At 41.4% G+C, this 21,271-nt stretch overlaps 2 protein-coding genes across 3 annotated transcripts; both read right to left on the bottom strand.

Moving 5' to 3' along the window:
* Window positions 1-73: 73 nt before the first annotated feature.
* Window positions 74-18,788, bottom strand: baz1b (bromodomain adjacent to zinc finger domain, 1B). 2 transcript variants are annotated; one of them, XM_041995564.1, is made up of 22 exons: window positions 18,000-18,788; window positions 16,398-16,514; window positions 15,599-15,743; window positions 15,162-15,354; window positions 14,845-14,966; window positions 14,455-14,652; window positions 14,183-14,368; window positions 12,773-14,093; window positions 12,519-12,686; window positions 12,197-12,335; window positions 11,507-11,682; window positions 11,244-11,358; window positions 11,034-11,132; window positions 10,582-10,759; window positions 10,171-10,356; window positions 9,930-10,077; window positions 9,604-9,741; window positions 9,287-9,434; window positions 8,930-9,045; window positions 8,109-8,248; window positions 7,882-7,988; window positions 74-2,875 (listed from the first exon to the last, which is right to left on the bottom strand). In XM_041995564.1, exons 1-22 carry the CDS (start codon window positions 18,116-18,118, stop codon window positions 2,215-2,217), a joined length of 4,920 nt encoding a protein of 1,639 aa, XP_041851498.1. In that variant the 5' UTR covers window positions 18,119-18,788; the 3' UTR covers window positions 74-2,214. The 2 variants fall into 2 exon arrangements, with proteins under 2 accessions (XP_041851498.1, XP_041851499.1); XM_041995565.1 differs by lacking the exon at window positions 9,604-9,741.
* Window positions 18,789-19,059: 271 nt separating this feature from the next.
* bcl7bb (BAF chromatin remodeling complex subunit BCL7B b) lies at window positions 19,060-21,271 on the bottom strand. Its single transcript, XM_041995599.1, has 6 exons — window positions 21,105-21,271; window positions 20,605-20,680; window positions 20,419-20,506; window positions 20,132-20,290; window positions 19,889-19,992; window positions 19,060-19,734 (listed from the first exon to the last, which is right to left on the bottom strand). Exons 1-6 carry the CDS (start codon window positions 21,215-21,217, stop codon window positions 19,663-19,665), a joined length of 612 nt encoding a protein of 203 aa, XP_041851533.1. The 5' UTR covers window positions 21,218-21,271; the 3' UTR covers window positions 19,060-19,662.

Genomic DNA, 21,271 nt, shown 5'->3' with positions numbered 1-21,271 from the left:
TTATTATGAGTTATTATGACTTCAACATGTCACGTGTCAGTGGAATAGTTCGGAGTAAAGAGTCAACACCAGAGACAGGCCCAACTGTTTTTTTATTAAAAAGCATAGACATCAGTCAGTCATCAAGGCTAGCCCATTTTGCTCCCTTTTTTTTTTTTTTAAATCATCTCAAGCTTTATAGATGGCAGTGATTTCTGTCAGATCAACTTGGCACAAATAAATCAGGGAGAGCTCGGGTCTTTATCCATAGCCTTTATTGGAAATTCTTTACATGTGAATCCTCCGTTCCTGCCCAAACCCAGCTTTAGACTATAAATATATATATATAAAAAAGGAAGTGTAAAAGAATTTTGCAGTTCCTCCAAGAATAAAGAAAGCATTTACAGTCGAATCTCACTTGGAGAAGGGCAGTCAACGTTTGCTTGTTTGCTGAAATGTCCAATGATTATAACAATGATTTTTAACAATGGCTAATCATGTCAGGAATAAAGCCTAATTTAAACTAAATATCACAGGACTGGGTATTAAAAAAAATAGGTGGGGAAATAGTTGATAACAGCACTAGCAAAACATAGGTAAACAGCACAGTACAGACAGAAGAGGGCAAACCAACAACTGCCTTATCAGTATACACAAATATACATACATTTATATATATATATGTATATACACACACACACACAATGCTGGCAACCTCAACAAAATATAACTTCGTCACCTTGAGATTCAATTTTTTTGTGAATCTTGTGTTCAATATGAAAGTGAGTGTAGAATTTCACACAAAACATTTTAAGAAACGACACCAGCACTGTGATGCTGTGATGTGTCCGAGTACAAAGCAGTGAGTCAGAGTCCAGCAGCAGCAGCACTGAGACTGAATCCGTTTGAAAATGTTTGGGCAAGAATATTCAAAGTGCAAGAATAGGGCGCCACCAAATGACTGAACTGGGACATGTCCTGGAAAACCTTCAAATCTCTCATGAGAAGCTGCTTAACCCATGTTTGCATCACTAATATCAAACTTAAGAACAGAAATACCATGTTGCTCACAAAATGTACAAATGACACTTTTCTGCTGAGTATGAAGTGTAAAATAACATGTTCTCTGTTCTGACTGAGGGAGGGAGGGGAGCCCTGGTTCAACCTTGTAATTTACTGGATGTTCCTAAAAGATCCAAGAACAAGTTTTCATTTACATTACCAAAGAAAAAAGGTGCAAAAAAAAAAAAAAAAAATTCAAATATTTAAAAATGCCCATTTTTTTTTTAACAAACATCACATTGGTTGTTTTAAATACTGTTTACAAATGTTTATGCACATAATCTTAAAAGTATGGTCCTGCAGCTGCTGGCATTATAGGTACACACTTTACAAAGGAGTGCAAACTGATGGATCAGTTGAGGTACCGAGTGTTTTAAAGTGGCAGGGCACTACGGAGGAGAGGCTGCACAGCTCAATGGGCCAAAATTTAGACTCCAAGTCAGGTTCCTGAAAATTTCCTGGCACCAAGAACTGAGCTGAAGCACTTTTTTTTGTTGTTTGTTTTTATTTATTTTTTGGTTTGTTTTTTTTAGAGGACAGACTACCAGTCTGATCTGAAGTCTCATCCCAGCTATTGACCATGACTTTGATCCTGGGTTTGGGGGGAGGGGAGGGGGTATTCAGGTACATAGGCACCCTCTCGTGTAGTGAGTAAAAACATGTAACAGATGTGTGTGGGACAAACATCTGGCAGCTAGATTTACTAATCCTAAAAAATGTGGCAGCTGACTATGACAAAACCTCTGAATCACCTGCACTGATGTCTGCAGACAGGAAATCTAAGTGGCCCACAGTGAAATCTACAGTATATTCCTACATTTCTGCATGAGGTTGTCAACGTGAAACTGAAATTTAAAGCAAAAAGTCTTAAGAGCTATGAAGACCACGACATTGTCCAAAATTTCTCATCATTCTTGATTGGAAAAAAATACCAATTTTTAACATGTTACAAATATAAATTGTTTTTTTTCTGTTTTCAAAATATGAACAAACTCATCAACACAAAAAGAGTTTTTTTTTTCTGAGGATTAAGTCCTGCTGGTTGTGGGAGGAGGAGGAGGAGAGCTAGTGGTTGCTTTTCAGAGAAGCGGGGACAGATTTTTATTTATTTATTTTTTTAATTTTTTTTTTAAAAGCAAACAGGGATGAGAAAACAAAGCAGCACCCTGGATTTCATGAGCGTTTCTGTCTCTTGGAATGTCGCTGCTGGCTGGACCGATCCTCATCGCTGCTCGCCCCCCCAGCCTCGCCCCGACCCCCCCGTGGACGAGTTCTTCGTGTATCCCGCTCATCATCGCTATCCTGCTCCCTGTAATCCTTCTTGCCAGAGGTGGCAGAGGTCCTCTTACTTCTCCTCCTACCGTTGTCCTCATCTTCCTCCTCCTCCTCCTCATCCTGCTCCTCCTCGCTTTCACTCTCCTCATTTTTCTGTCTCCTGCTACTTCTGGCTTTCTTCCCGTTTGATTTGCCGTTCTGCATCTTCTTTTTCGGCTCCTCGTCTTGTTCTTCATCTTCCTCCTCCTCTTCAGAAGAAGAAGTAGCTTGCCGTAGGTTCAAGCGTTTGCGAGAGCGCCGACGGAGGTAGCTGAGGCCAGGCAGCAGCTTCTGCAGCAGCTCTGTAAACGCCTGCTCCGTCTTGACCATACAGGAGAGCACCGTGCTGCCCTGCCGGTTGTACTCCTCTGCATTGGCAAACACCAGCTTCATGTCTTCCAGGAAATCCTGGGCGTGGCGGTACGAGCCCTGGCTGAACTTGCCCAGCATTGTTTGGAAGTCCATGGGTTGGGAGATGATGTCCAGGTAGTCCTCTGCCTCATCTGGGGAAACCGGCTCCCTAAAAAGGGGACAAAGCATTCAATAAGTGCCATACTAGCATGAAGATTAATTATCATCTTGCTCATTTTCTGGGATTCTTGACTGAGTTCTTCATGGAAACATTACAATCAGGCACAGTAATAAAAAAAAAAAAAAAAAAAAAAAAAGAGGTTGAAAAGTTGTATTTTGCCCAAAAAAATTTAAATCAGCTGTAGCGTAGCAACTGTCAAAAGGAAGATGTGTACTACAGTATTGTGCTAATAACGTCTTTAACTCTGACTGTACCGAACATGAATGGTCAAGTATAAATGCATTTGCTATATAAATGTATTAGGCTCATACTGAAACAGATATCCTGAAAGTCCTGGGAATCTACCAGACTACTACCAGTGATTTCAAATTGATTGAAAAGCAGTTAAAATGGTAAAGCACAGATTCAAAACCCCAAAGTAGTTGAGTATATTTGGTTGGAAAAACCTTATCCTATTTTTCATTACACTACATATTAAAAGCAAATTATCTCAATGACAGGAACAGTCCGGGAGGCAGTGAGGAAACCTCACCTTCAAGGGAAATATGTTAAATTGTGGGAAAGATCCTGAGATACAAGATTCCCAATAATGTTTTGATGCTGTAGTTCTGTGTCCTAAAAGCAGATGTGATTATTAAAGACTGCTACCTATGCAAAATATTCTTTATTGGCCTTAAAAAATATATAACAAGAAACTTGCATGAGTGAACCCCCAACTCCTAATCATTCTTAATCATGGATTGACAGAGTTTAAGAAATGTATGCAATGGAAAAGATGACTTTCTGCTTGAGAACCAGAGGAGCAACTTTTCAAAAGAAATCGGAAAAAAATCAGACAAATATTAAAGCAGAGGACGCTACTAACTGAACATGCCTATCCCATGGAATCCCATTTTTTGGCACTGTGGATCACATAATCCGGCTTACTTTTACCCCGGTTGTTCAAAGCATATAGGACTGGATCACCCTGATCCAGAATGCCGTTTTTCGCGATCACCAAATCCTGATTTCCAGCATGTAGATCAATGTGGGCTTCCAGCCATTTGAAGAACAGGTGGAAGAGACGGTTTGCATGCCGTTACTACTTGCAAGTGGAACCACAGGGAGGACGTAACATAATAGTGCAAGTATTGTCCTTCATAACATTGTGGCCAGACAGACTGTCTCTCTCTGTAACGATGTTAATGATGCACCTGAGCCCCGTTTTGAGGTACCGGGACGTGTAGTGAGTGATGCAATCATTAGACATTATTTCCAACAGGTTCTTTTCCAATTATGCAGTGATGACTGACAGGAACATCGATTATTCCATGTGTGTTTGTTATAGAATTTGTTTGGGGGTGTATTTCATGGGGACAGGTGCAACATGTAAATATAAGCATATGCACCAAATAAAAAGTTCTATTATTTGATCAACTGTTAGGTTGTACCGCATGTTCTTCCTGTAATCCTACCCTCCGTTGGGATCGGGATAATTCTGTTTTTTGTTTTTTTTTTTTGGATCAAAGTTATCTGGATCCTACTCAAAAGTTATGAACAACCCAAACTGAGATGTTTTTTGTTTGTTTGTTTTTGTTTTTCCCCGGATAACAACCAGGATTGGATTACGTGATCCAAGCGGATTTCGGAATCAGGAATTCCCTTTTGAACAACCCATTTTCAAGATTTGATCCTATCCGAAAACCGAAATCCAACTGGATTACGTTAGAACCGGCCTTAGTTTTTAAACCGTGAACTCACGTGATGTCGGTACCGATTTAAAAAAAAAATATCCCAAATTTTCCGACACCTGCCTGCCTCTTCCTCAGCTGTCTTCCCCTTTCATCTTTTTCTCCCGAGTCCATTTCGTCACGTTTCTCTGCATCTCAGCTGCTCCGCCTCCCCGCCCTTTGCAGTGTTGATCATTTAAAAAATGATTAGTTATTTTGACCAGCTGCCATTATTAGTGACAACTGACGAGCACAGATGATGCTGTCTGTGCACCGGTGTCGGCACCAGGCAGACCAATCAGCCACACCGATGTGTAAATTTAATATGGCTGCTCAGAAAGTGTGTTTGAAAGCCGCCTGCTGCACACACTTTGCATACACCCCAATGACCGACTCCACCGACCACCACAACACTGTACACTCCATTCCCTCAAGGGGCGCCAGGGGAGCGCCGCAAATTGCTAACTGGCCTGTGGGAAACACTGAACCTCATATCAGTTATTATCCTGCATCAGAGGTCTGACTCTTCATTCTGAAACAACGCAAAATTCAAAATGCACCATCTGTAAATGCGTTCTGGAAGTTGATAGCAGCTTTCTTAAATAGTCTCATATGAAGTTAAAAATGCAACAGAAACTATGTGAAACAATGAGGTAGGAAGAAGCAATTATTCTCCTGGCTCCTGACTTCTGATGTCTTTCTATCACTGGGGTAACTGGAGTAGGTCTGTTTATATGTTAAAATGCATTTTTCAACACAAAATGACAGAACATTTAGTGTGTGGAATTTGATAAAAGATTAGTTATTATGCATCATTTTGAAATAAATGGATTGAAACATTAACAAGTTGTTACAGCATCACAAGATTTAGTTTTATAAATATATACATGGCATGACACACTAGCATTAAAAGGGTGGCTCTGTTATTCAAAAACAAGATATTTGAATTATGCGTATCCATGGTGACCTGTTGGAACTCTTCACCCAAAGCACAAACTGTTCATTTTTTTCCAGCAGGATCGACCACGTGTAAGGGGTCTCAAATCATTTCTGGATTTATACTTGAGAAAATGTTCTTTTGTGCTTGTTCTGTATTGTGATATACAGAAACTAAACATCAATGGAGTTTATTGAAAGAAGCGGGGGAATCTACAGACCCATTAAGGTATGTGAGATGTTTTGCTTTACATAGTCAACCTATTTTTATTTAATTTTAAGAGCTGGTTTAAACAAGCAGGTTATATTTTATTATGTCTTTCAAAGAGTTGGTTTGATACACACATGTATCGGTTGATTCTGAGGCTCTGCTGGACTATGAGAAGTTACAAGTCTCAGGCAAGGACTGACATCTTTTACAGTCAATCTACGATGAAATGGAAAATCAATTCGGACCAACATATTTAACCTTTTTTATTTTTTGTAGATTGCAGTGTTAGTTGAACTCTTGAAGCTTCAGCAGGAAAACCAGATCCCATCTGAGGTGACTGCTGAGGACATGACTGAGTTTATATTTCAGCAGAGTAAAAGCATGCAGATAGAAAGGCAAGTTTCAAAGACACAAACAGACCATCCACCTCCGCACCTTAAATAATGTCAGCTCATCTGTCTCTAACAAATAGAAAACTTAGAAGTAAGGTCTCTGTTCTGTTTGTTTAAAGCCATTGGGTGTTCGATCTGGAGGATTTGGGTGAAGATGATGAAAAATCTCTTCTCTTGCTGGTAAGACTTTGCAGTCAATTATTGGACTACTCCAGTTATATTCTCCAATTATGTCAAAGCTGTGCTTCATTTCTGCTTTAGGCTTGGGCAGTAAACATCAGCAACAAAATGAGGGATGTTGAGTTTGAAGCCAAGATGCTCCTCACGTTTCCAGAGGCCATACCTCCAAAGTTTTTGTGAGTTATTATTTGTGGCATTCATTACCTAAGACACTTAAAAATTTCTGATTTTCTGAGGGGATTCTAAACCAGTGACTACAATCTACAGACATCCTGAAGTCCTGAGCACTGCCAGTTACTTTGCAAAGATTCTGCAAGAGAGGCAGCTAATGCCATCCAGCTCCAAACATCTCAGTCCTGAAGAAGTGGCGATTGAGGTTGTTCCTAGAGTCGTGCAGGGCTTCTGGGAGCTTCCTCCTCGCCCAATCTTGGAAAGACCTTCCAAGATGCTCAGTACAGTGTCTGTTGGGGTTACAATGGCAACTATGGACAGACTACCTAATGCTCTTATGAGTGTGGAAAATCAAGCCACCTTCTCCCGCTGCATCAGGAACGCCGTGATTCAGTCCATCCTCACAGAAGTCAGACAGATGTACCCTGAGGACATCCTGATGGACAGCATCAAGAACTTTGCACCAGAGTTGTTGAGCAAAATTGTTGATGTTTCAGTGGGACACATTTGTGAGATGTTTCAGGTTCACAGTGCCAAAGTGCCAGCTCAACTAACCCCTGCCACCAGTTTGGTTCAAGATGACATCAGTGCTGATGTAACAGAGCAGCAGCACACGCCTGGTCCAGACACAAACTGGCATGTGGTTTCATCCACTACACCAACACCCCCCGCTGAACCAGATTCTGTTACAGAGATTCAGGCTGATGACAATGAACTTCAAAGGTCTTGTGTTGATGAAGACTTGAAATCCGCTAGAGAAGAAGAATCTGCTGATGTTTCACCAACCTCACCAACCTCCCCTGCAGATAATGCATCCTTTCCTGAAATTCAGGCCCACAAAAATGAACTTCAAAAGTTCTGTGAAGATGAAAACTTAGAATCTAGCAGAGAAGACTCTGGTATGGTTTCACCTGCACCACCTCTTTACGCACCACTGAATGAAAGGCACAGCCTGAAAGAAGACTCTGAGGCTGTTGTGGCTTCACCAGCTCCCCCAAGACCTCGTCTGGAACATGTGGTCATAGACACAGAAATCCAGGAGAGCAAGTGGAGGAGTTGCTTCTGTCAACTACTGTGATGCTGTTGCTTTGCAGACAGTCACAAAACAACCAACTGATTGTCTTGCTGTGTTAAATCACATTTGGATTTAAAACAAAAATGTGGTTGTGGATTTAAATGTTTGAAATACTCAAAAAAATAAATAAATAAATAAAATAAAACAAAATGTTCTCTATGCCTCTTTTTTTAATAAAAACCCAAATTATTATAACATAACTACAGGGTTACGTTTTCATATGCGATCGTGGGGAGAAAATGTGATCCTACTTAACAGAAATTCAGGGCGCTTAAATGCTGACAGCATCTTCAAACACAAAGATTATGTTCTCTGCTTACCTGAAAGGCCAGCTGTAGCGAAACTTCATCAGTTTCTTGAGGATGTCCTCACACCTCTCCAGCTCCAGCACCTGCTTGCGCACTCCTGTTTGGGAACTTAGTCGCACCTGCAGATAAGCACCACCAGCAACTACTAAAAACCAAAGTGCTGATCACAAATGTTTGCACAGTCCTGAAACATAATGTGTTTTTTTTTCTAAATATGAGTCCTGCATATTCTTTCTTACCAACTCGTCAATGTCTGCAGGGCTGCTGGGGCCTGTCCTCTGTTTGCTGGTCTGGCTGCTAGAGGAGCTCGGCTTCTTGGACTTACTCTTTGAGGTTTTCTGCCGTGACGAAGCCTGCTTATTTTTTTTTCTTGGTCTCACTGTAAAGAAATAAAAGTGTGATAAGGAAAACATAAAGAAGAGTAGAAATCAGCATGTGAGTGCATGCTGTAATCTGAAATGTTAGTTACATTAAAACTGGATTGAACATCACAGACATTAAGCAGGGCAGATGCAAACCCTTGTGATTTAAACACATTGCAGGAGCTGCAGGCTAGAAAAGAGAAAATTAATCAGTTCATACATGCACCAACATCCTCCCATGAACTGTTCAGCCCTGTTGAATTGAACATCTCTATCGTTACACTTGACACGCAAGTCTGAGCTGACAGGGGGGGATCATCTTGCCACATACTCTGAGTGAAGCCAGAGTGAGACATTCAAAGCTTCAAAGCAAGGTTTAGACCTCAGCTGACAAAACACAGACAAAAGAGACAGAAAGAGGACAGGGGCTGAAATTCCCATTAGCATTCCTCTCATTCCATTAGCACCCAGGATTCATTTTTACCAAAAGCAGCTCAGGTCTATATTGAAACCATCTGACTTCTTTACTGGTTTATGGAAGTTTGTAAAAATTCTGAATGTAGCGTACTGAACACAAGCACTTAAATGGTATCATTAACCTCAATGAAACAGCTTATTTGGCAATATTAGGAAAAATCTGTTAAATGGCAGAGAAATTCTGTATAAACTGGACTTAAATTTGTCTTCAAGATACTCACAGCTGTGCCCCATGGCTTTGTAGTCATTCTCTTCCTCATCCTCTTCATCTTCTTCAGAGTCCTCCTCTTCAGACTCCTCCTCACTCTCTTCTTCGTCTGTGTCCTGTTTATAGTTCCTGCAATTGAGAGGTTCAAGTCTTCAAACTTAATAGAAAAACAAAGAAACTGACTGCAGCCATTTCTGCAGCATGGCCTCCGAAAGCAGTTACTGCAGCCCTAAAACTACAGTGTTACGTTTTTAAGATGAGGTGCTATACTTTCAAATACCCAAGTAGCCGTTAATGTTTTAGATCCCTCAGTCTAATTTAGCAGCTTGTTTGGAAAATGCAGAACAAACATCACAAAGCAGACACTTACCTTGAACGGGAGCCACGTCTGGCCATAGTGGGTTGGCAGGCCGGGCACAGCCATTCTCCAGCAGGGATGCGGTACAGAGCTGGCCGCAGGCAGAACAGATGGAAAGCCTTGTTGCACTCATCACAGAGGATAAGTTTCTCATCATCACCTTGTAGAAATCAACACAAAAGATGTTTTTGTTTTGTTTTTTTTATTATTATTGATTATTCTAGTTTTCACTCCCTAAAATGACCTGGACATCTTCTCATTTATTTTTCCCATGTCTGTGTTGCTGTGCAGGAAACAAAGTTTCTTTCCTCTTAACACTACAGGTTCACCTGTGGGCTTGCGAAGCTGCTGACCCTGTATGCAGACCTGCCTGACATAACTGTACTGTACTGCTCTGAGCTTCATGCTGCTGCCCTGTCTGGGTCTGGCCTCCATCAACTTCACCACAGATAGCTTCTGCCTGAGCACTGGACAGGGAACAGAGAGTTGTTCGAGCAGAACAGAACTGCCTGTCCACGATACATAACAGAACTCTGGCTGTGTTGCATCAGTTCAAAGTCTCAAAGGTAGATTTTTGCCTAGAAAAATAAGTGACACCAAAACTTTTCCTGTGTTTGCAAGTCTGCTTACAGACAAGCTGACACTGACTTCTCACCTTTCCTGCGACAGACTTTGCAACGAGCATTCTCAGCAGACATGTCCCACTTTATGCACGCATCCAACATCCCCAGCAGCACGTGCATACGGGAAAAGGTCTGGGCCTCCCTGATGGCCGTCTTCCACTTCTCCACCGCTGTCGCTACCTAATGGGAAGAGGTAGATATTGCACCACATTTACTGACTCATTCACTGACTTTGATCGACTTTGCACCAGAAACTAAACAGTGTTCTCTTACCCTGGCTTCTTCTGCCAGTCTCTTCTCCTCATCCACCTCTTCAGCCTTGCTGCTTTCTTCCCCTCCTTGCTTTTTCTTCTTTTTCTGTTTAGGGGCCATAAACCCTTGCAGGAACTTTTTGATTACACAGGCCTGAAGAGTGATGATGCACTCACCAAAGTCTTTCAAGCTCTCCATGTCTTGCAACTGGGAACAGAGATGAAGATATGAATTACAATTTAAATAGAAAGTTTTGTGTAAACACTGACATCTCTCAAGGGCAATAACAATTAGACTATGTAATAAAACAGATGCTAAAAAAAATAAATAAAATATTGTTTCCAGCAATTTCTTATGCATCACCATATAAAATCTAATCTGAGTTAACATTAATGATTTAAAGCCATTTTTATCTTGTTTTATCTGACTCACCTGATCTTCTATGTCTACATTGTCATCCAGGTATCCCAGGCCTCCCTTCTGGAGTCTTGAAGCTATTTCCTGAATGTCACTGCGCATGTATTTGAGCAACTCTGTGTATCCATCACAGGTCCTGAGGCCCAGCTTGGCTTTACGGGTCAAATGGATGGAGTGTACGATGTCCTGGTACCTGATAAAGCCAAAAGTTCAGTTTTGTAATCAGTTTCATATCAATTTGTAGCTGGTGCTACCTTATGAACTATATATCGTTTAAGCTATTACAACTAGCTATTACAGTTTCTTAAAGTGTTTGTTGCCCTGTTTTTCATTCAGTTGTTAACTAAATTAAACAATAAACAGTGTTTTGCAGCATCTCTCAGAAAGACTGTTCTAAGCTAGTAAAGCTACAGGACTGGATTGTTGTGTGTTAAAATGATTATCTTCCATTAATAGAGTGCATTCACCTGCTTTGGATCTTTGCCTTTAGTTCACTCTCTCTGACCCCCTGAGGATGAAGGCTTTCCACCAGCTCTTCCAGTTCAGTTGTGGTATCAACAATGAACCTGGATTCAAAGGAAGAAAAGTTATAACACAGAAAAGAAAAAGTCAAAATAAGAACAAAACCAGTTAGGCAGCAATCATTTAAAAGGAAGGAAATAAACATTAGTGCCTACCAAAGGTTCTGTCCCTGTTTGGGAATAGTAGTTTCAATACAGAGATCTGGTGCTGCCCCCTGCTGGACTCCTTCACTAACAGCACCATCTATACTGCCATCATCCTTTTCAGCTTCTGCAACATTAATATGTCAGAATCATGTATATTTTACAAATATAAAGTTACACAAACACATATATAGTATTAAAAACATTTTGAAAACATTATCAAAACTGTTAAGAAGCTAAGAAGATTTCACTAAATTCAACTTTGGTTATTATACCTTGGGAATCAGGTGCAAGAACTGCCTCACTATCCTCCTCTTCCTCCACCTCAGGCTCTGCTGGTTTCTCCTCTGGTTTCTCCTCAGATGGAGGAGTGAAGCTGTAGTCGATGCTTTCATGGACCCAGCCTTTCTCAATGTACAGACCAGGAACCACGTCAGAGAAAAGCCAGTATCTTAACAAAAACATTACACAGCCATCGTTAGAATTATCAGTGCAACTGAAAGTACTTACAGTTATGTAAACACTGATGGGTCCCAGACAATACGAGCTCTGTTTTATAATATGTTGTTGGTCCTTCAACTGCTATCGAAGATTAGTCTGACTTAATGTCAAGGACTCTGAAAGACCTTAGAAGAGGCTCTGTAGCATCATAAATTAAAAGGACAAAAAAAGTCCAGGATTTTTTCAACTTGGGGCATGTTTACACTGTCTGGGAGCTGATGAGCACTGAAACGTTTTAGATCACTCATACTGAGCCCAACACACAAGACCACCAACCATCAAACAGCCACAATAAGATACGCATGAAAAAGTTCTGCAGAAAAGCAGAGAGCATGGGTTCATTTCTCCTACGCCCTACGTCCTGGCAATGACAGCCATTTAATAAACCCCTGACCTTGGCACATGCCACACTTGCAAGACAATCTGCATCATTTTACCTGTAACCACATGTGAGCCATACCAACCTGTTATGATTTCTGTCTGTACCAAGGGGAGTCCTGCGCATCACAAGTCTGGCTTTGGTTATTCCATCCTGAAAGGCTCTCTCTGCAGCGGCTCTCTGTTTGCGCATCCGCTCCTCCTCTGCTTCCTTCTCCATCCGCTCTGTCGAGGAACAACACAGTAATCAATACGAAGCCAGAATGATGAATAAGGAAAAATCTGACTAAATAATCTTTGCTTCAAATGCCACATTCACAGTCGGGCTTGTGTCTCCAATTCATATTTTTCTTTAATGAAAGCACATTTCAGCAGATGAGCAGCTGCACCTCCTGCAGTGAAGTCTACCTTTGTTCTGTCTGTCCAACTCCTCCTTCTCCTTCTTGGCTTGCATGGCCATGAGGCGCCGACTCTTCACTGAGCTGATCATGTCCTCAGGTTCTGGTTCTGGTTCTGGCTCCACCTTTACCTCTTTCTTGCTCTCCTTCTTAGTGCCCCCCTCTTTTTTCTTTTCACCTTTGATCCCCAAAAATGCAAAGCTTAGTTTAACCTTGTGATTCACAGCTATATTTCAAACACAGCTAAACCACTGATCAACTTACCTTTGCTCTCCATCTCCTTTCTCTTTATCCTCTCAGCCTTCTTGCGGTCATTGACCTCTTTCAGCATAGCCAGACGCTCCTTCCACAGCTCGGCGGACCGCTGCTGCATTGCATCAACATGGTCTTCTACTGAGTAAGTCATAAGGATGCGGTGGCACAGAGCCACCAACAGGTTGACCTTGTCTTCAGGGCTGAGCTCAAACACCTCAGATGTTTCAAGCTTGTCCAGGAACTCGCTGGTCACCACATCGTCAAAGCCACCCACGGCCCCCAAGTCCTCTGATCCCTGGCCGCTCTCCTCACCATGAGCGTCACATGGTCTTAAGCACAACCGTGCCAGCTCTGACGCGGAGTGCATCGTGAGAGGAATCTCAGACAAGGGCATGTCGAGCTCGCTGTAGCCTTCAGCCAGCTCATCCTGCAGCAGCGTCTGAAGTAGCACCACCAACACACGGTTCAGATAGAGAAAGCCCGACCGATCCCCTGCTAGGGCTTCCATCAGAGCCACTGCTGTGATGGGATATTGGTCATCTGGCATCAGCAGCCCTGCGTAGCAGTGAAGGAAGTCCACAACCATTGCTACACTACCAAACAAGGTGTTGGGCAATCCTTCAGGCATGTCTAGAAGCTTGAACGTCGGCAAGGCTTTGCCAACTTCGATCTCTTGGTCCTCATATCTGCGAGATTGCTCACGGCGGACCAGCATCTCTTTCTCACGTCTCTCCTTTGCTCTTTCTCTAAGCTTCTCTTTGAGTTCCTGGCGTTTCTTCTTCATCTCCTCCTTCTTTTCCTCTTCGGTCATGGCTGCCCATCGCTTCTTCTGCTCCAGAAGCTCCCAGCGTTTCTGTACAAGCTCCCTGAGCTCCTCTGGCAGACGGCCACGATCATCTGGAGGCAAGGTTTTTGCAGCTTTGGAGATAAGAGAGGAAAGGGAGTTCTTTTTATCCTCTTTGCCCTTGTTTTCTTTATAGTAACGAAGGAGGTGGAGAGCCATAGGGTGCAGCGGCTTTCCAAGTTTAGGTGTGCCCATGCCAGTACTACGGGGTCTCTTCTTGGGACTTCCTGCAGGGGTGCCTTTAGCCAGGTGTAGCAGAGTCATCTGCTTCATCTTTGGTGTCTTTGCACCAGTTTTGCCATCTTTCTTAGAGGCTTTGAGGACATTGAGCTTCTTGTCACCACCCTTTCCACTTTTCTTTCCTTCTTTTTTGTCCCCTGCTTTTTTGCCAGATTTTGGAGTTGAGGGAGCTGAGCTTTTCCCTTCTCCTTTTTTTGGAGTTCCAGAGTTCTTCATCTTGAGTGGAGACCCATTCATTTTCATTTTCTGAAATGAAGAGCAAGCAAAGTTTTGACATTAAGAGATATAAAGGCATCTTGAGTGACACTACATAATGTGTAAATAAACCAGCTAACCTGCATGTGGCCCCAGATGGTGGGACTAAGGGACATGGGCAGAGAACCTTTCTTTTTTTTCTTCTTTTCTGCTTTCTCACTTCCTGAATCCTCTCCAGGAGTTTCAGATGCCTTAAGCTTCTTGATTTGTTTACCATCAGGGGATGCCAAGCTCTTACGCTTTGTTGAGGGTTTTTCTGCCAAAAACTAAAAACCAAACAAAAAAAAAGTGTGAGCACAAGAGTCAACAATCCTTAAAAATTAAAATATGTGCAGGAAACTGAGTAAATTACCTTATGTGGGTCAAGAAGAAAGTCACTAAACTTGCTGGGCAGGTTAAATTTCTTCACCAACTCATCTTCAACTACCCAAGGAGCGCTTTCTCCCTTTCCCAGTCTCAGAGCATTGTGCCTGATAAAGTAGCGCACGATCTCCTTGGTAGGAGGGCGCTCTGTTCTAAAAAGATTGTCTGCAGGGACATCACAAATCACCTATAAAAAGGGGACAAAGAGTACAATCAGTCTTTGTAAACCTCAAAAGACCATAAATTGTACATGGCATTTTGAGATCTCTTTTCTGAGATGAGGATGGGACTGCCATCTCTTATAGCCCACAAACTCATAAAAAACAAGACGAAATGAACTTATCTGACACTTAAGTCTCAGTGCTGATGATGAACAAACCTTATCCTCATTGATGAGCTTCACATCGTATTTATGAGGAAGGAATTTCGGCATCACCCATTTTTTCTTCTCTTCTTTCATGGCAGAGCTGAGTTTCCTCGGAGAACGTCGAGCTCTATCACCTGGGAGCAGGTAAAGCAACATAATGGTATAGACTAAGCAATATGACAGTTTTTAAAGCAACATACAAGAAACTAAAAGAAGGGAAATAAAAACATCCAACCCGAAATAGCCTGCTTAATCAAACACCGGTAGCTATGTGTCCTTGGTATTATCATTGCTTAAGAGTACTATGCTCTGAACTGAGTGGTACTTACTCAGACTCTCCCTCTTGTTCTCCTCCTCTCGGGGGGGAGGCTCTTTTCTCTGGTTCTCCTGGCTGGCATTCTCCTTGTCACTGGATGGGGAGTCACAAGCCCCTTCAAGTTTCTTCTCCCCCGACTCTCCTTCAGGGTTTTCCAAGGGATGTATCTTTACCACGTTCACTCGCAAACTTTTGTCTTTTCCAACCTACAAAAACACTCTAGTGAGTCTTTAAAGGTTAGAAAACACTAATTAAACACAGATATATCAATATTCTAAATCTTGTCGTCCTGAAGATGTCTGTTTATAATTCAAATTTACTACTAAGTTATTTGTTAAGTATTTTGAAGATTAACAGTGACACTGCATATCCTAAGCAGTGAAAATAGGCATTTGTGAGGTGTTTGTTGAATAATGGACCAGTTTAGAAAATTTCAGAGGTCAAACTAACCAGGAAGTCACACTCTTCACCAACAGCATACTTAGTGAGAATTTCCATCCAGGCCATTTCAACCAGTTTGTCTAAAGACACTGTGTTGTGATGGACCATCTCCAGGACTGGCTTCTCAAACCACTGAGGATACTCTTCCTGGAGACTAGAGAGACAAATGATCATTCATTCATTCAAAAATTAATAAATAAATGATAAAAAATCTAATTTTGTATGGACGTTAGCTGCTAACATGATGCTATTAGTGTTTAGATTTTTTATATTTTGATCAATGAAATCTGAGCACTAAACAGCACGACAACAAAGGAGGAGAGAAGACAGCAGGGGGAATAAAATCTCCGAGCTGATAAAATTAGACAGAGCTTAAATACAGCTTATGATCCAGAGTGACTAGAGCTCTGGGCAGCTGAGCGCTGCTCTACCTGGTCTTTCCTCTTGACACTTCAACATACAGTCTGGTTTGCCTTCTCTTCCTCTTGCTGCTAGCACACATGCATATTATTTTTTTCTTCATCCAAATCAGAATAAAGGAACTGCCATGAAGCCATTGCAGATTCAAAGATGACTCAAACATTTACACTGAACACAATGAGAGGTGGAGCGGAAGATTTACTCTGTTGCAACAAAGCAGTGAGTCTTATGACCTTCACTGGCAGAGTATAATTCTTCCTTTAAAATACAGAACTTCCATTTGGATGAGCAACTGTTTTTGGTTCTAAGTAAAAATCAGTCTAAATGATTGTTATTGATAAGGTAAAAAAAAAAAGAATAAATAAAAAAAAATCACTCTTATACTAACAGTTCTGTGACTTCTTGTTCCTCCTCCCATGCTTCTTTGTGTGTGAGCTGTAGGCTCCCGGTGCTCTTGCATGTCCAGATGCGCTCGCCATACCTCTGCAAGCGGGCCTCATACTCTCTGTACATATTTTGTCAAGGAAATCACAATGTTCAGACCAAAATAATCCTACATTTAGCCTTTTGCTTGCTAAAAAAAATATCCACTAGGGTTAATAAATTTGAGTCACTCATACAAATGATTCAGTGGTTCTCAAACTGAGAGTAATAAAGAACTACTTGGACTTAAAAGCTAAATAAATAGACTATTTGCTGATGTGACTGCAAATGTGCTTTATACAAAGTTAAATTTTTTTTGTAAATTGCATTCCCTAATGTTAGTAAAGGCTGATAAAAAAAGGCTGGGTTTTGGGTGGGGCGATCTGAGAACTACTGCAGCAACGAACTTTTCATCATCACAAAACTAAACTTAATTCTACTCAAACAAACCTGGGAAGAGGTTAGGCAGCCAAGTAAAAATAAAAATGGAAAGATGATGAGCAAATGGCACTAGCTACCAATACAAAAAGTAAAAACAATTTGTCTGGCAAATGAAAGCATTACCATAGTCAGTAACCAGGTCTTGAAAATGTGACTACAACATGTCTGATGATTGCAAAACAGTTCAAAGTGTCATTTCTAGTATTATCAGAGATGGAGTAGGAAAAAAGTTAGATGGGCAGCCTGAAACAAATCCTGACTGGTTTAAAAGTTAACGCCATACAGACAGATCACTGAATATCACAAGAATGTCAACAGCTAAATCCACATCTTCTGCAACTAAAAGGAAAGTAAAGAAACATAACTCCTAAGATATATTGTGTCACTTTGAGCGGACAAAACTGGCTACGTAACCTTGCTGTCAGTTACGGAGCTCTGACGCTTGATTCACATAAACACCCTATAAACAAGCGGATTGAGTTACACAACAATTACACTGGAGACAGTGCTTGTAATAATAATAATAATAATAATAATCTTTTATCAATTCAGTGATGTGATGTTAGACAGAGTTGTGCTCCTTTACACAGAGGTGCTAAAGTGGGTTATGTGCTAACACGATCAGCTAACTGAAGCCAGCACAGCAGCCGCTTCGGTCTGTGGAGGCAGACGAGGAGCTATTGTGACATAATGGGATACCTTACGTTAGCAAAGTGCTAGCTAGCCTTGTTAGCTTTGCTGGCTGACAGCGAAGCCGTAAAGATGAAAGTGAAACACACTTCTCCACCATTTAATAACTACAATGACTGTGATGTGGGCAATTTAAAACGCTATATTTCTCGTTAACTCGGTTAAATGGGCAACTAAGACATTTAACGAGTCGATTAGCAAAGCTGTGTGAACGTTAGCTTGCAAGCCTGTCATCCAATGTAAACTGTGTACATGCGGTAAAACACTTCGGGGGGGAAATGTCAGGTAATGTCAAAATCTTTAGTCGACTTTACAATGCAGCAAGTGTAAATGTGGTAACATTAATTGAGTCAGCGATACACACATAAGCATACTTCTAACCGAACAACTGGCTTGATAAGTCGGTTCTAAGCATCAGCATCACGTTTAAGGATACTCTTTGTTCCTGAAGGCCTCCTTGGTGTGCTCGATGATGTAGATCTCCTCTCCCGGGCCTGGTGGCTCGGCTAACGGCTTAGCCAGTGGGTACGGTTTCCGGCCCAATAGCGGTGCCATATCGAATTCAGAGGTGGCACGAGTGCCAGAGGTGAAATCTGACGTTCTAGCAACAAACTAGTACAATAAAACACAATGGTATGTCCTTAGCATGTATCCAAGTGGCCGTTATACTGCTGCCGATTGATAGCACGTCTCACGTTACCACCGGCAGGCCCGGCACTCAACGTGCAGTAGCTAGCTGATTAGCTAGCAGGTTGGATTGCTATCTCGTTGCAAAACAATAACACTGCGTTTCTTGCCGCCGGCCTCATCTCATCATTGTGTACTTCTCTAGCTGCGGTGTCATAATGGTTCTACGCAGTGTCTTAAGATGTAAAATATGTTACCGGAGTTGTATCCTGGGATAGTTGGTAAACTTTTACCTCCCTCTGATGAACATGAAAGGATGCGAACCAGACCGAAATCAAACTCGAAGTAACAGCCAAAGCTCAGTCCAGCAATGTCTGGCACTGCATAATCCCAACAAGTCTTTGCAATTCAGATCTGTTCTCGCTTGAACTCTTGCAGTTCAATGTCTGTGCAATTGAAGTTAAGTGTAAACAGACAACAGCGCCCGCAAGTATTTCGATAAAGTAACTTAAATCAAACAAGAGGTTAATTCCCTGTCGAAATGGCGGGAGTTTCTAGTCCACCGGCACAATTCCGTACAGCCTAAGCGCTCCGTTTCCCCGGCAGCAAGTGGCGCCGCTCTCATATCCCGCCTTCTCTCGATGTTCATTGGGTGTGTTGGTGCAGCGCCCTGCTCGAATTGCTTTCACAGTTTCTAATTGGCTGACATGTCCTGTCAGTCAACAGTGTTACGCACCCACTTTAAATAAGCCAAGCTCACTAACTATCAGACAATTAACCAAGTGTAACAGTCCGCTTAAACAATAGATTGCCCTATATATCTTGTACAGCAGAGTGACTACAAAATAACATCAACGAATCGGAAATTATTCATGGAAATGGAAAATAACGTTTATTATGATTTACAAAACATTTTGACTAAAACATGGGTAATTTTGACAGATATTTTAAATGTATTTTTTTCTAGTGTGACAAGCCAAAATATTTTGTTTCGGAAAAGCACATTATATTTAATGCATACCCTAAAAGCACACTTAAAACCACCAATCTGCATGAAGCTATACAAGAAACACATTTTCAAGACAGTCAGTAAATCTAAAAAAAATAAATGGAGCAAAAAGGTATGGAAACATGCAAAACTTTAACTGCGTAAGAAAGAAACCAGAGGCAGGTACCAGAAATTTACAACATGTGAAAGGAAATACATAATATAGCTTTGTACACATACAATTTAAAAAGTTATCTCCATTCTTTAAAAAAATCATTCAAGCTAGCAAGACTGCAAAGACTCTAAAGTGAAACTGAATAATAATTATATAAAAAAAATAATACTTTTTTGTCATTAGCTGAAATGTAATGAGTGATATTTGGGTAAATATTTAAAGAGAAACAGAATCAATTTTGAAAGTTTTGTTTTACAACAACTGAGGACAGGTAACTAGTGCATTTTTGACAAACTAGTTATAAATAAGCTATCTAAGAACAGCATTTTCTCCTGTGCAAATCCTTTTTAAAGGAGGTGCTCCTGATTCATCCAGTTCTTCCTGTTGGGACATAATAGGAACACAATTGGTTATTGTGGTAAAATGTCAAAATAGTTCTATTTTAATTAAAATCCCATTTTTATCCAGCAGCAGATACCAGATGTGTAAAATTCCTCATCAGGGAAAATGTTTCTTGTCTTTCTTGAAATCAAACCTGTGTGTCTGGAGTATTTCGTCTGACAGCTCCTGATGAAAGAGGGTCTTCCTTGATGAGTGTAGGTGGCTCATCTGCACCTTCCTGTCCTGAATGAACTGGCTCTATATTAATAGGGAGGGATGAATAATATCCCAATTAGTTAAAGCATCTATTTGCAAGTCACTAAACTGAACACATTTTATTTTAAACAGAACATTGCAACATTAAGTGACAATGTGATTGAACAAGATTTCTACGTACCATCCACACTCTCCTGGCCTAACATGGGTGGCTGAGAGTCTTCAGCTCGGAGACTGTAGGTATGTGGGGGGCTCACCTGCTGCGAGCTAGAGGTGCTGCTGCTGTTATCCATTTTTGGCTGAGAAACATCTGACAGAAAGCTCTGGTTGCTGTTTTCATCTGGGAGCACAGATGAAAAGAGGTTCAGGACACCAGGTGACTAACCCTTGCAGCAAGTTGCAAACAAGCAAAATCAGGAGTAGCAACACCTTTATTATACCTGTATTAAAAACTGCCTTGTAACCTACCAGTAAAATCCAGCAAAGAGTTTGTGTTTTCCAGGACCACATCTTTCAAACCCCTGACATCCCCACCAGTGGATTTGGTTCGATATATCTGTCACAAAAAGTGTATTGTAAAACTCACGGGATGGATACCAACAAGTACCATGAATGAGCAGGAGTACCGATATTGTGCATGACAGAGGTCCGCACCTGCTTTGTTTCTGTTACTGGCACCCACTTGAATATGCGCAAGGATGTGTCTCCAACTGTCACCCATTTCTTCTCCCTGGGGACAAAATTACATTGATTATCACCCGAGGCGAGCTACGTGTAGCATTCATGTTCTCTTTCCATGACAGAATTGATAGCTCTTAGTATGCTCAATTACAGCATTTGCAGCAGTACAGGAGCATGTACAAATCATGACATTTCCGGTGGTATTTCTTAGTGACACCGTGATAAGACTAGGAATGATAGTTCGCTGAATTACAGCCCACCGCATGTGAAGCTGCTGGAGCCATATTGACAGCTCTCAGCGGAAAAACTCAAATAGCCCCGCCCTTTTAGTCAAACAAGGGCGCTGATTGGTCAGCAGCTCCGTCAATCATCTAACTTTTCCGACTGAAGTTTGTTGAGCGACGCAGCAAGATATCAGGCTGCGGTCTACTAACACATTTCCCTCCATATTGTTCCCCACACGGCTTACATACCATTTCCGCACTTTTTCGATGGCTGCCAGGACCTTTTTAATGTCGTCTTTAGCCCGACTTCGGGTCTCAGCGCGGCCTGAACGTCCCGACATTTTGATGTTATTATGATTCATCTATAGATGCATCTGAAAACTTCAAGACCTAACCCCAATCCTCGTTTATGGTGG

Source organism: Melanotaenia boesemani, chromosome 9, assembly GCF_017639745.1.
Source record: "Melanotaenia boesemani isolate fMelBoe1 chromosome 9, fMelBoe1.pri, whole genome shotgun sequence".
Classification (NCBI taxonomy): domain Eukaryota; kingdom Metazoa; phylum Chordata; class Actinopteri; order Atheriniformes; family Melanotaeniidae; genus Melanotaenia; species Melanotaenia boesemani.
Note: the sequence above shows the minus strand (reverse complement) of the source record. Positions and strands in the feature narration are given on the sequence as shown.